General features: G+C 42.1%; 1 protein-coding gene across 3 annotated transcripts in view; it reads left to right on the forward strand.

Moving 5' to 3' along the window:
• Positions 1-2,739: 2,739 nt before the first annotated feature.
• SYT16 (synaptotagmin 16) overlaps positions 2,740-15,045 on the forward strand; it is a 259,391-nt gene continuing 247,085 nt past the window's right edge. Inside the window, exon 1 of one of the 3 annotated variants that reach the window (XM_057544750.1) lies at positions 2,740-2,899. In XM_057544750.1, coding sequence (XP_057400733.1) covers positions 2,887-2,899 — 13 coding nt within the window. In that variant the 5' untranslated portion in view covers positions 2,740-2,886. Of the gene's footprint in view, positions 2,900-3,348; positions 3,395-15,045 lie in introns of those variants that run through there. The other 2 variants (XM_028169216.2, XM_028169217.2) reach the window with 2 other exon arrangements.

Below are 15,045 nucleotides of genomic sequence, written 5' to 3' on the forward strand. Positions count from 1 at the left end.
TTTCATCTTACTGTGATCATGAGGGGGGACTGCTGCCAACAGACTCAGGATGGCTGAGGAGGAAGAGGGAAGGAGTCTGACTTTCCACTGACACTGTTGAGATGCCAAACTAACGATGGGACTACCCACCTTTGGACTCCTCATTATAGGAGACAATACAACGTTTTTACTGTTTAAGCCACCCTTATGCATTGTATGTAGTTGAAAACATCCCGTACTCATTCCTTTTACTTTCTTAGAGAAAAGTCTTATTGCTAATGACTGGTGGGGGATGGTAGAACTTACAGATAGATTGGGGCAATTGAGACTTAGGGGGACCTTTGTCTAACACCATATTAAACACGTCTTGTTTGTTGGCAAACCATGCAGAGTTCCTCTTCATCACTACAGTAAAAGAATGATAAGAAAAAAGTGATTGTGTGTGTGGCTTGTTAGAAAAGGCCTGAGACTCCTTCCCAGGTTTCCCTGTTTCCCCAGAATGGCATGGGCACGTCATCCTCCTTCCCCTCAAAAGCAACGGGAAGGTCAAGGGGAAAAAGTCAGACCCGGAGAGGCTTTGGGTGTGGGTAAGAGGACAGAGCAATGGATGCCGCACTCGTGGACAGACAACAGGGGGCCATTCCTGACGGAGGAGGTCTGATGAGCTCTGAAATTCAGACAAGTGGTCCCTCACAGGGAGGAGACGGTGCCCGAGGGCCAAATACCTCTTCACATTCCTGATGCTTTATAACCCTTTCCTCCAAGCGTTTCCACAACTGCAAGAAAAAGTGGGGAGGGAAATCTCTGAATTGCCTCTGAATTGATGGAGTTCATCGAGAACTGACTCAAATCAAGGTTCCTAACAATAGGTGGAATTCGGACTTGGGCCAGAAAGTTAACTTAGTTGTAGAAAAGCGAATTTTTTTCTTTTACATATTTGAATATAAGGGCAGAAGTATCTTTCCTTCTGAACAATCCTCTATCTTAAAAAACAAAACAAAAAAACCAATCTCACCTCAAGCCTGTTCTCCTCTGAAGCTCTCCATTCCTCATTCCCTGTACTGCCAAACTTTTGGAGAGAATTATCTATACCAGGGCCTCTACCTCTTTGAGGTCTACTTATTCCTTAACCCTCCTCATCTGACATCTGGCTCCAGGCAAATAAACTTGCTTTCGAACTGGTCATTCAGAAAACAATTATTGAACTTATACGTTGAGTTATGATTTTTCCTCTTTCTGACTTACACAGGTAGGCTCAATTAATGAATAAAGAACCTCACCAATGTTCTACTGACCCTTCAAATGACTTCAAACCCAAATCACCATCTTCCCCCTCAAATCAGCTTAACATTCTGGTTTGTGAGCCTCCAACAAGGTCAAAACTCCAGGGTCATATTTAATCCTTTCTCCCCCCCCCCCCCCGCCCCACCCCGTTCTCCATCTAACCCATTTCAAGTCTTTGGGCATTGGGGCCTACCACAGAGGGTTGGTGTGAAAGCCAAATGAGTCAGATCTCTGAGGTTAATTATAAGTGTGCTTCAGAATCACCTGTGTTAAACACAAAAAGATCAAAAACAAACAACAAAAAAATGATGCCCTCAGTCCCACTTCAGATGTACTGGCTCTGGATATGGGGCCCAATCAGAATATCCATGTCTCCCTCATCTGTGCTCTGTGGACGGATCAGAAAGGAGTCCTGGCTTGTTCCCTGGTTGCTTTCTGTGTCTGCCCAGCCAAATGGGAGCTGCTTCTGCCCCTGCCTTACTTCAGTGTCTTCTCAGCGTCTAGCCCAGGGCTGGGATGATCCCTACTGGAATCCCCACTGATTGGGTGGAAGGTGCTTCCCCAAATGCATCAGACAGATGTATCTGTAAGAAGTAAATAGCTACCATATGCTTCAGGGCACATGTTTGAGTCATTTGATTGTTTACATCAGGGACATGGGGGGGTCTCATCAGGGGGTCTCACTCCCCCTGATATACCAAGAGCCCATAAGAAATTGGTTTCTGGACTTCAGGAACATTCATACATCTCTCACAGATGGCTTCAGCTTGGAGCCCTTCTGAATCACGAAGGGCCTGGGAGGCACAAAACTCATTCATTGGCTCCCTCATTCAGTCTGATTCAGGGTACTCAAGGATCCGCTCACAGTCAGCTGGTAGGGCCGGGTTGGGCCGGTGGTCATCTGTTAATCAGTTGCTCATCCAGGTGGCATCCAGTTAGCTGGCCATTTAGTCAATCCTCCATTTATTCACGCAGGCCTCCGTTCACCCACCCACCCAACAGATATTTACTGAGAGCCTACTATGTGCCAGACACTGATTTCACACTGGAGACAAAACAGATGGTAACACGAGAAGCACAGGACCCTTGCAACCTACCAGGGTGGTGTTGGGCGGGTTTCCCAGGAGTTCTCGGGCCAGGAGATTAGCGTCCTGCACCTGGCTGAGCGTCGCCTCCCACTCTCAACTCTCTTTTCCTGCTTTGCTCCTTGCAGTGGTTGGAGGTGCCAAGCCGCAGGCAGGAAGGTCGAGGCAAGGATGAGGTGAACATTGGAAAAGGTGAGACGGAAACGAGAACGTAGCGGGGAACGTGGTGGGAAAGGAGCGCGGCCAGGAGCCTGCTTCCAAGTGGCTGCGTTCACTGTGTTACGGGGAGGGTCGGGGAAGGAGGACACACGCTTCGAGGCGGGGAGGGGTGAGTCAGCCTCCGGGCTCCGGGGCTCGGCCGGCTCTGCCCGCGGGCCTCGGCTCTCGGGGCGCGGGGCGGCGCGGCGGGGGCGCGCGGCGGGAGGGGCTGTGCGCGGCGCGGCCCCCGAGCGCGCGGGGCCTGGCGAGGAGCGCGCCGGCCCGGCTCGGCGCCGGTACCCCAGGCGCCGGCGGCCGCCCCGCAACCCCGGGCCGGACCATGGCGACCGACAGTAAGTGCGCTCGGGCGGCGGAGGCCGCGGGTGGGAGGCCGCGGGGCCCGGGGGTGGGAAGTCCTCCTGTTTCCGACGCCCGCCTTTGTGCAGGGCTCGCGGGAGCCGCGGCCGGGTGCCCTCTCGCCCCTCAGCCCGTCACCCTCTGCGGCCGGGCAGGACTGGAGAGGCGCAGGCGGCCCTGGCAGCCCGTCCCGGAGGGATGTGGCAGAAGGGCGTGCGGCGGACGCCCAGGTGGAGGGGACGCTCGATGCCGCGGGGCAGCGGGCCTTGCCAACGCAGCCCTTTGGGGGGTGTCCCCGGGCTAGAGCCGACCTTTGGGGAGCCCTGCCACCCAGGCGCCGCGAGCTCTTGGCGCTGAATTCAAGGTTCGCCCCGAGTTCTGGGCTGGGTTTGCGTGCTCGCCTTCTGGGCATAAGGGTGGCCTGACCGATCGGCTGCCCAGTGGCCCCAGCGGCCAGAGACCGTACCTGGTCACCATGGACAGTGAACGAGGTGAGCGCGTGGACGTGTCAGGTTAAAACTACTGAACGGAAGTGTTGGAAGGCGCTGGGTTGGCCTGCTTTTGGCATCTTGGCACCACTGCTTTATTGCTCAGTGCTTTTGGAAATGGAATCACATCTATGAAAGCTGGTTAAGTTAGCTGTGTCGGAAGCTGGGTGCGTGTTGGTGGAACCTCAAAGGGAGGTCCGAGTAAAACCACTGGTCACACCTGCCGCGTACCTAGCACGCAGGAGGTGTTGTGTCTGAGCCCTTAGTACAGACCTGGCACATGTTAGGGGCTTAAATGAATGAATGAATGGTGTACTGGCTGGAGAGGCCCTTTGGTACGCATCTTTGAAAGGTGAGAAGGGACAAAGATGGGAAGATGGGGGGGTCAGCATTTCTGCAATAGTTCATTATTATTTTTCTTTTAAACAAACTATTATCCCAACCAAGAACACAGCTTTGCTATAGTGCAGAGAACATGGGTTTCTGTAGCCAAACAGACCTGTATTTGAAACCTCTGAAATTCACTTCCATGGGACCATGGAAGGTTCCAAATGACCTCAGTTTCTTTATCTTTAAAGTCAGAACAAATCTGTCACATGTCCTGCATGGTGATAAGCACATGGTAGGCTCTTAGTACAGGGTGGTTGCCCTCTTTCTTTGCCATCAGTTTGTATGTGTGGAGATACCAACATGCTCTCCCCCTTTTTAAATGAAAAAATCTAGATCAGGTGTTTATAATAAAATTGGCTCATCTGGGCCAAGCCTCTCTTTTTCTCTGCTCATTTATAAAAAGTGTAGTTTAGCTCACTATTTTTTTTTTTTTTTTTGTCTAGGAAAAGAAATTATGGATTTAGCCTTTTATTAACAAAGTAATACTCAAGAAAGAGGAAGATAATTAGATTTGGCCTTATTCTTGTACTTCTTAAAAACAAAGGCAAAGGGGCCTGAAGTATCTATAGGCAATTGTTTGCATCCCACAAATGCTGTGGGACAGTGTACCATTATTCATTTTCTTATATTTAGGGTAAAGATGATACATTTGGTATCCTAGAAAAAAAATTGGCCATGCTCTTCCCAATTTATTTAGAGAAATATTTCTTTGACTTCCTTACAAGCTATATTCAACTCTACTGAAGAATCAAACTTTAGCCCATTTGTTTTGTTTATGAAAAAATGGTAATGATATTCAACCAGCTTAGCTCTTGAGCCTTTTTTTAGGTGCAATCTTAATTATGTTCCTTCTCAGCTGGCATGGAGCTGAAACTATGAAAGGTTTCCAGAGGTAGAGGATGATTAGTTTGTCTTTGTTCTCATTCAGAAGTAGAGTGACAGACTTACTATGTGTCCCTACTAGGGAAATGAAAAGAAGGGAAGTATTCTCAGCCAGTGTCTTGAAAAATTCTCTCTAAATCTTGACCATATCTACAGCTTACAGTCCCACAATTTTCTTACAGTTAGCATAAAGGTGATCTCAGCTTGGTTGCTTATTAGAATTACTCCAAGAGCTTTCAAAAATACTTTGACATCATTATTTTTTTAAGTAATACATCTCAGATTTTAATCTGTATCAGAATCACCTGGAGGGCTTGTTAAACCAGATTGCTGGCCCTCCCAGAGTCTGTGATTCAGTAAATCTGGGTTGTAGTCCGAGAATTTTATGTTTCTATCAAGTTCCAGGTGAAGCAGCCGTGCTCCCTGTCCTTCTCTCATCTGTAAATGTGGGAATGACAGGTGAGAGGCAGGTAGGAGCACAGAATGACAGTCCCTTCTTCAGTCCTGTCACTGTGTGGCGGGTACATGGCCTCATGAACATAAATCAAACCTGGGCACTGTCGCCTTAGGGCTATAGATGACTGCTTTCTCTATTTTTGTCCCCCAAGAAATTTCCCCTTGAGAGAAAAATTAGTTCCAAAGCCGAGCAAAACCTGAATCCTCTCCAGTCATTTCTGGAAGGAATCCAGAAGGACCTCCTTTACGAATGTGGTATGTAAATGTGTAAAAAATAGAGATATTTAAAAAATATTTGCCTGGCAACTTATAATGTTCACCAAAAAGAATGTAACAAATAGAACGAAAATGTCCTTGTGTTCGGACAGCGTGCTGTCTGAGGGCAGATTCCAGAGGAAGAATGGAGAATCTGAGAGCCTCACCTTGGTTTTCAGAGAGTTATGGTGAAATGATAAGGATCTTTAAGACCTTCAAACTAAATTCCCCTTGGGCTATGCATGTTTTTATTTGTATAACTCAGGTTTATAAGATCTTTAAAAGGTTGAAACAGTTGGGAGGAATTGTAATAGAAAAAAGGTGAGACTAGTAGAGAAAAAAATCCCAAAACCCTGTTAATATGAGCAGCCTGGTTATTATATAAAGTGGTGGTACATAGGTATTTGGCCTATGTTTCTTGAGTTTCTCAGTAATAAGTATTGAAATGGAGCAGGACCCCCTATGGTCCTTGCCCCCCATGTCCTCCACCTGCCTTTTGTCTGTGGGAAAACTTTAGCTGTAGAATAAGTTTAATCAGAGAAGTGAGAAAATGCAGGAACAAAGGAAAACAGTCCAACAAGAGTAAATAATAATAGTTTAGTCATTAAGCCTAGTTAAGGACCTTTAGTTCCTCCTCAAGGGCTATAGATAATATTCTGAGCCCTATCCTGTGAGCTGTCTCGTGGATACTAAAACCTCCACCAGGTGGAAGAAGTTAACTACATGATGACCAGGCTGTAGCCGTGACTTAAGCTGCCACAATTCCAAGAACTGGCCTCAAGGAAGTGGGAACAAACTGACCCTGGAACTGAAGATTAATCGTATTTAAAACAATCAAGATGATGCTGGTCAGACCACCACACGACCAATTTCAAGATGACTGGCAGAGCTGACTGTACTGTTTCTGCAAGTAGCCCCCTCCCTTCACCTATAAAAGCTCTTGCCCACTGATTGTCGGGTGGGGGGCGGGCTTTGGACAGAAGTCTACCTCCCCCCGCCCCTCCCCTCGCCCCCCCCCACCAGTTTGTCGGCATCCAAAATAAAGCAAACTTTCCTTTCCACCAACCTTGCCTCTTTATTGGCTTTTGAGTGGCAAGCTGCCGGACCCCACTTTCGGTTACAGTGTTGCAGATAGTTTTGTGTTTCCAGATCATAGTGAAGTATTTTTCTCTTTTTCTTCCATATATGTCGTTCGTTCCATTACTAATACTTCCCCTGATGAGTCTTTATTGTTAAAGTCACTGTAGTCTGTTTATAAGCATAATTTCTCAGGAACTGCCAGGCATGTTTGGGCAATGTTGGAAATATGTAATTGTATTATGCCCTGGAACTCGGGGCATTCTTGGGTGGATGGGTCTTTGGGGCTGTTGTGGATGAGTATTTGGCTTCATCAGGGAAATATCTAGTCCCCATCTGGTTGCTCCTGGTTTACTGGTTCGTAGTGTGTCATTTTGGCCGGGTCCATCCACAAGTTGCTACCCCACAGGCCATTCCTCCCTCCGCTTACTGGTCGACAACCTGGAATTTCCTTCTTCCCAATCCTGCTTATCCCAGCAGCAGTTTCCACTCTGCATAGTCCTGGAGGACAGAAGGAAGAGAAAGCAGGGGAGGGAAAAATCAAATTTAGGCTCTAAGCAGGTAAAGGTTAGGGATATCTGCTAAAACAGTTACACTTGAGATGTTCAGGACTTAGGATGTTGAGGATTTAAAAGAAAATTGCTCGACTTTGAAAAAGTACTCAAATTCTTGGGTAAACTTGTTTGTAAGTTTTTAATATTTATTATGATTGGAAATGATGCCAACTAAAAAATATAGACAAAAAGAGTTAGAAAATGACTACTTTGCAACCATCATAGTAACACTTGATTCATACAGTAATCATCCATGGATGCTAAAGTATTGTGTGAAAACTTGAAGGCCAGAATATTTACAGTTTTGGGGAATTTCCCCACAGATTTCTTATTAATTGCAAAGGGGAAAAGGGTAATGTTAGTGCAGAAACGTGGGGTTCACTACCTTAACCAAACCATCAAAGTTATCATCACTAGTAATGGGGCAAACTGGTATCCTGTGGCTTCCTGATCTGAAGCCCTGAGAAGGATACAGCGACACTTATGCCAAAAACACATAACCTGGTTCTAATCAGGAGGAAATATCAGACAAGCCCACATTTGGAGACATTCCACAAAAGTCAGTGTCATGAAAGATGCCTGAGGCACTGTTCCAGATTGAAGGAGACTAAAGAGATAAGTAAATGCAATAGATGGTTTTGGATCTGACCCAAATCAGGAAAAAATGCTACAAAGGACAAATTGTAATAATTGGGGAAATTTGAATATGGATTGTATGTTGGATAATAGCCTTGTATCAGTGTTAGATTCCCTAAATAGGATGTTTTTACTGCAGTTTGGAAGGGACTGTCTTCCTTAGGGGAAACTGGAGTCCTTAGGGGTAAGGGGACATGATGTCTGCAACTAAATCTCAAATGGTTTAGGAGAAAAATGTTTGTGTATATGTGTGCATATTTATGTATATGTGTGTTATACAAGAAAGAAGGAGATAAAATATGCCAAATCTTAACATTTGGTGAATCTAGGAGTTCTTTGTACTATTCTTGCAACTCTTCTGTAAATTTGAAAAACAAAACAAAGCATATGGTTCCATGTAAATTTTAGGATTATTTATTCTAGTTCTATGAAAAATGTCATGGGTAATTTGATAGGGATCACATTAAATCTGTAGATTGCTTTGGGTAGTATGGCCATTTTAACAATATTAATTCTTCCAATCCAAGAGCATGGGATATCTTTCCATTTCTTTGAATCATCTTCAGTTTCCATTATTAATGTTTTATAGTTCTCAGCATATAAGTCTTTGCCTCCTTGGTCAGGTTTATTCCTAAGTATTTTTCTTTTTTTTAGTGAGATTTTTAAAAGGTATTGTTTTTTTTTTTACATTCCCTTTTTGATACATATGTATAACTGAATCACTTTGCTGTATAGCAGAAATTAACAAAACATTGTAAATCAACTATACTTCAATTAAAAAAAAACCCATAAATGACAGCACTGGGATGCTGATCTATAATTCTAGGCATTGTGGTCTAATACTATTTAGTTTACTTTTTGAAAGAAATAATATTGAAAGACTCAATTCTGGACTCCTAATTCTGGTTTGAGATGATGATGGTCACAAAACTTTTTATTATGGAAAATTTCATGTACATCTGAAAGAAGAGAGAATAGTATAATGAACCCCATGTACTCAGGTAACCCAGCTTTAAAAATCATCAGCATTTTGCATTTACATACCCGCTCTCCCCCTCCCCCGTTTTTAGGTGCTATTTTGAAAGCAATTCCAAGACATAATGTTATTTTAACCGCTGATGTTCAGTGCGCTTCTGTGTACATTTTTTTTCTCCCATAACCCTCATGCTGCTATTGCACTTAAGAAAAGTAACAATTCTGTAATACAAGATGATAGCATTTAGAACTTGTTAGGGTTGCAAGATAGTAACCAGAGTTCTGAGAAATGCACTGATTTGAGGAATATGGCTTGTGCACTTGTTCTAAGTTTGAAAAGCTGATGAAGCCTGGGTAATTATAAGTGGTGTAGAAGAAAGCGTCTGAGAAGCTGCTTGTTTTCGTTTTGTTTTCCAAACTCCTCCTTCTGTTTTTAAACCAAGAATTAAATTCCTGAAGAAAACATAAAGATGGGTAAGGAGACAGTATTCTGGACCAATTTATTCATTTGATGTTATCCTATTGAAACTTTCCGAAAGTTAGAATGACTAATTTCATACTATTTGAGTAGAATTCCCTAAGTTTTAATTTCAGCGTGGCATCTTTGATTTGGTAAGTCCAGTGAAGCTTTTTTTTTTTTTAGTGAGCTGACTTTCTAATGTTTTGTAACAGAAATGGGCCAGATCTCTTGGGAGGAGTAAACCTCCTGAGTGTGGGTAGATGTGGATGACATTTATTCTCTTAGGTCACTAGGATATCATTTAGTAATTAATTACTATTATTTAGCATTATGGATTGATTTAAAACATGCCCATTATGCCATTTGACAATGATTATCTGTATGTTAAAATGATGGTAAAATGATTGACAGCTCTTTCTAATAAATTAGGGAGGCATCTGAAGCACATATTGCAAACAAAATTCTTATGTGCAGTTATCAACCTTGCATTAAGGGGCTATGCACAACTGATTTTAGGCAGTTTAAATTTATACATAGATACTATCCCTTTACATTAGATTTTCTTATTACCAGAGTATAATATTTTTGAGAGTTCTAATTTTAGGAATGCACTAAGTCACATTTTATAGTTTGACTTACAATGGAGCAAAGGTTAAGAGACATATAATGATTTTATCCACCCTATGTGAAAATTTCCCTGGCTTATATAGTTGTATATTTATATACTACTTTAATCATAATCTGTTACCAATCAAAATTAGATTTTCAATTGAGTTAGCTCAATAGAAATTTCAAAAGATTGATGAACTCTCTGTGGGATGGTCGAAGAAAGCACAGGCCTAGTTTCAGAGATGCCCATGTTTTGAACTCTGGCCCTGCCACTTACTGGCTGGGTAACCTCAGGGAAGTTGTTTAACTTCCTGGAGGCTTTGTCTTTTTCCACTCTGAGGAGTTGCAAGAATTAACTGAGATCGTGCACACAGTAGCCATTAAATAATTGTCTGTCTCCTCGCTCCCTACAACATCCTTCCCATAGTATGTGCCTTATGTTACAAGAAAGGTCCGACCTTCAGAAATGGGGTCCCTAGTCATTGATTCCATTTTTCCTTGTGAAGAATATAAAATGAAGACCAAATGATCTGTTTAGAAATATAAGACTGCAGGGAAGAGACTCCAGGAGAAATCACCGGAAGGTGCAGAACTCAGATTTTACGTAGCAGTATTAATTGTGATGTGTTCTTTTCCAATGCTCATTGTTTTGTGCAAGTGTGGTGCAGCATGTGAGTACGTGGGCTTGTGGTGCATATGTGTACCTACAGCCTTTAACAACCTGGGAGGTTTCAGTGCTGGGCTCTTAGAGGGGCTCCAACAACTACTTCTTTTACTGAAGGTCCAGGAGCATTCTGGGATCCTCTCTGCTGATTGGCTCTCGGGGATCTCTCTGGGCCTTGTGGCCTGCCTCTTGTGTGGCCATGACTGATGGGCAGCTGTAGCACTGGGTGGAGGTTGCTTTAGGGTGTGTCCTCAGAGCTGGCTCTGAAGTCTTATAAAAGCTTGTCCAATGATGATGATAAGCCTGAGGATATTGCTGGTGGTCCCATTACTGAGCTCTAAAAAGGCTTAATCTTCTAGTAATGTCCATATATAATGACCTCATCTGCCTGCTGTCTCTGCTGATCCTGACCTTGGCCATCCAGGTTCTGAGAGTAGCCTTTCTCTGTTTCACTCCTGCCCTGGGAGGCCCTCTCACTACCCATCTTGTTAGTCCCTGTTTCTCTTGCTTCCCAACTCATTCTGTAATCTCTGTACCTGCCGATCGTTTTTGTTTGTTTGTTTGTTTGTTTTCCTTTGGTTTCACTATTCCTTTGAGTTTTGGCTGAGACACACTGACTTTGTCAATCTCAGGTTTGTAGAGTCCCCAGAAGCTAGGCTGCCTTCAACCAGCCCGCCCCTGCTTCTCTACAGGGAGGAGGTGGAAGACAACCCTTCACCCCTCAGCCCCTACCATCCTTTCCTTAGACTTTTTAGAGGTGCATTGCAATGTTTTCCCTAATGGGTCTATTTGCATAAAATCAATTGTTAGATTTTAGGGGTGATAATTACCGTCATAATTATAGCTATACGTATTATTTTTCTTTGTGCTCTCCCTGTATTTGTTATCTATTGCTGAATAACAAATTACAACAAACTTAGTGGATTAAAACAACATACATTTGTCAGCTCTCTAGGTTAGGAGTCTGGGCAGGGCTTCTGGAAATCAGGAGTCTGCAAGGCTGCAATTAAGCTGTCAGCCAGGGCTGGGTTCTCATCTGAAGGCCTGAGGCTTGACTGGGGAAGGATCACCTTCCAAGCTCACATAGTGTTGGCAAGACTCAGGCCCTGAAAAGACTTGGACTTGTGGGCTGATGGACTGAGGGCCTCAATCTCTTGCTGGCTCTTGGCTGGAGGTCATCCTTAGATGTGAGCCTCCCCAGTATGGCCACTTACTTCATCAAAGCGAAGAAGGGACAGAGTCTTCTGCCAAGACAGGTATTAAAATCTTTGTCATGTTCCATTGGTTAGAAGCAACTTATAGATTCTGGCTGAACTCAAAATGAAGGGATTAAACAAGGGCATGACTACTAGGAGATGGGGACATTTGGAGACCATCTTAGGTTCTGTCTGCCATACTCCCATGATACTTTTGTATCTACATCTTCAATTGTATTTTTGTTTGGAGTATCACATTTCTCTTTTAAACTTTAGATAACATAGGGATGGTAAAGTCTGAAATGATAATTGCCTTTCTCAGAAAAGAAATTGATCTCCTCCCTCCTACCAGAGAGCTGATGTGCTGTAGGAAGGATGGTGGTGGAAGGGGGGCAGGGAAGGTAATGTTTGGCCTTTGAACTGTTACTGGGAAAGTCATGACTGAATGAGATCCTGCTGCAGGGAGCTTGAAGAAGCAGAAGACTGCATGCCTTGTGAATTCATTTTATGAAAGCTGTTACAAAATTATAAAAATGAAAACACTCAAATTCTTTTTGGAAAAGTTTAAAAGTAAAGGAGGTCAGGACGAAGCTGTGAAATTTGAGTTGAGAGTTGGTGAACGACACAGTAAGAACAATAAGGGGGATGAGAATTGTGTCAAAGAGAAGCTGTTCTCTCTCAGGGGCAAGTGGATTTTATGAAGGCTCCTTGCTAGCATGTGTGGCATCACATGGGGATAGGAGACTATTTAAAGTTTAAGGCTCTATATGCTTGTACTGTATACTCTTACAAGTGGTTTTATCCATTTCAAATCATTTTTTTTTTGGACTTAGTAAGAGGGTGACAGATACCTGGAAACTAGACATTTCCTTACTGCCTGATAGTATTGTTCTGTGCAATGACCAACTACTGTTTGAATTCTTCCTTTAAAATTATTGACCCTTAGTTAGTTAGAGCTTAGAAAATGAAACTATTCGGAAAAGGTTTGCCTAATGGAAGGTATTGATTTTGATTTCATGTCCCTTTCTTGAAACTCGGAGCACTTTCATTTTTGGTTGCTACTTATCACCTGAAAGCTATTCTATAGTAAAAGAGCTGTAACCAGAGTCATTAGCTCCTTGTAATCGAGATAAGACTATCCTAGTCTTTAGAAATTGAGTTAGCTCCCTGAGACAAGCATTTCTGTTTTTATCTGATAAAATCACTGTTTATAAAATGAATAGAAAGGGAGAGTCTGAAATTAATTTCTTAAAAAGGTGCCTCTCCCCCATTGTGGTCCAAATCACATGCTGTTTTGTCTTTGACGTCTTTATCAACTCTCCCAAACAGAATCCGTCATTCATTTTACCTATACCTCTTCGGTTATATTTTTCTATTTTAACCTCTTTCTATTCTATATGCCCCTTGAGGAAAAGATCTACTTTTAGGTATATTTCCTCAACTTTGTCATTCTATTGAATAAGCATGGTGGCTTGCATAGAGTAACCATTCAAATGTTTGCTAAATTCAGTCTGTTTCTTTATTGTAAGCCTCCTCTTTCCTGGATCCCATCCTTTACACAGTTCTCACAGTGTGGACCTGGGAACCCAGGGTGGTCAAGGTCCCTAAGACTTTTAGAAGGTCAGCAAGGTCAAAACTACTTTTATAACATGAACAATGTTTTCATGTTTCAGTGACCCTTGAACAATGTTTTCTGTCTCTTACTCTGTGCATGCATGGATGTAGGCCCAGCTTTTATCATCTTGTGAGTTTGGGAGGTGAAGATGTCCAGTGGTCTTTCCCTTCATTTTGGGGCTCTTCCCAAAGACCCTGTTTTCAGTACAGAACTTCATCCTTACCACCAGAGATGACTGGTTCATTGAACCCAGAGCCTTTCTGCTTGGCCATTAGATACTAGGAGTGTAGTGGTATCTCATTGTTTTAATTCACATTCCTGATGAGATGTGGAGCATCTTTTAATATGCTTATTTGACATCTGAATATATTTTTTGGTGAGGTGTTTGTTAAGGTCTTGATCCATTTTTTTAATTGAGTGGTTTGTTTCCTTATTGTTGAGTTATATAGTTCTTTGTATATTTTAGATAACTGTCCTTTATCAGCTGTATCTTTTGCAAATATTTTCTCCTAGTCTATGGCTTGTCTTCTAATTCTCTTGACATTGTCTTTCACAGAGCAGAAGTTATTAATTTTAATGAAGTCCAGTTTATCAATTCTTCATGGATCCTGCCTTTTGTGTTGTATCTAAAAAGGCATCACCATACCCAAGGTCATTTGGGTTTTCTCCTATGTTATCTTCTAGGAGCTTGATACTTTTGTGTTTTACATTTAGGTCTTTAATCCATTTTGAATTAATTTTTGTGGAGAGTGTAAGGTCTGTGTCTAGATTAATTTTTTTGCAGGTGATGTCCAGTTGTTCCGTACCATTTGTTGAAGAGACTGTTTTTGCTCCATTGTATTGCCTTTGAGCCTTTGTCAAAGATCAGTTGACTATATTTATGAGATTCTATTTCTGGGCTATTTTGTTCCATTAATCTGTTTATTCTTTCTCCAATACTACACTGTCTTGATTACTGTAACTACTAGATAATCTTGTATTCAGGTAACTTCAGTCTTCCAACTTTGTTCTTCTCCTTCAATATTGTGTTGGCTATTTTGGGTCTTTTGCCTCAACGTACAAACTTTAGAATCAGTTTGTTGATATCCACAATATAACTTGCTGGGATTTTTATTGGGATTGCTTTGCATGTATAGATCAATTTGGGAAGACCTGACATCTTGAAAATATTGAGTCTTCCTATCCATGAACATAGTGTATCTCTCCATTTATTTAGTTCTTCTTTGATTTCCTTTATCAGAGTTTTATAGTTTTCCTCATATAGATCTTGTAATATTTTGTTAGATTTATACTGAAGTTTTTTTTTTTTTTTTGGTGATTTGTTTTTATTTATCTTGTTCAAGACATTTTCAATATTAATTCTCAGCTCCCTAATTCTGGAAAGTTCTTAGTCATTATCTCTTTGAGCATTACCTCTCCCCCTATTTCCCCTGCCCCCAGTTCTTTCCTTCTTAAACATTATTAGACTGACATATGTTGCAGCTTCTCTTTCTGTGTTTCATATCTATTAACCACTTGTTCAGTGATACTCATTCTTTCTCTTTTCTTTCCTCCCTTCCCCCATCTCATAATTTCTTCAGATTTGTTTTCCACTTCAGCAGTTCTCTTTTAACTTAGATCTAGTCTGCTATTTAACCTACTGATCATTTTTCATTCCAGTGATAAGTTTTTATTTAAAAAATTGTTTGATTACTTAAAAAAATCTGTTCTTTTCCTATAGTATCTTATTTCTTCATTATGGTTTCTAAATTATCTAAAAACATGATTCTTTTCTAGTCTATTGTTTTTACTTCTTGGTGTGTCAATTTTGGGGTCTGCTACTCACTCTTATGGTAATTTGTTTCCTTATGTGGTCTGTGATATTTAATTTTGGTAGTTTATTGTT

The sequence above is a fragment of the Balaenoptera acutorostrata genome, chromosome 3 (assembly GCF_949987535.1).
Source record: "Balaenoptera acutorostrata chromosome 3, mBalAcu1.1, whole genome shotgun sequence".
Taxonomy (NCBI): Eukaryota; Metazoa; Chordata; class Mammalia; order Artiodactyla; family Balaenopteridae; genus Balaenoptera; species Balaenoptera acutorostrata.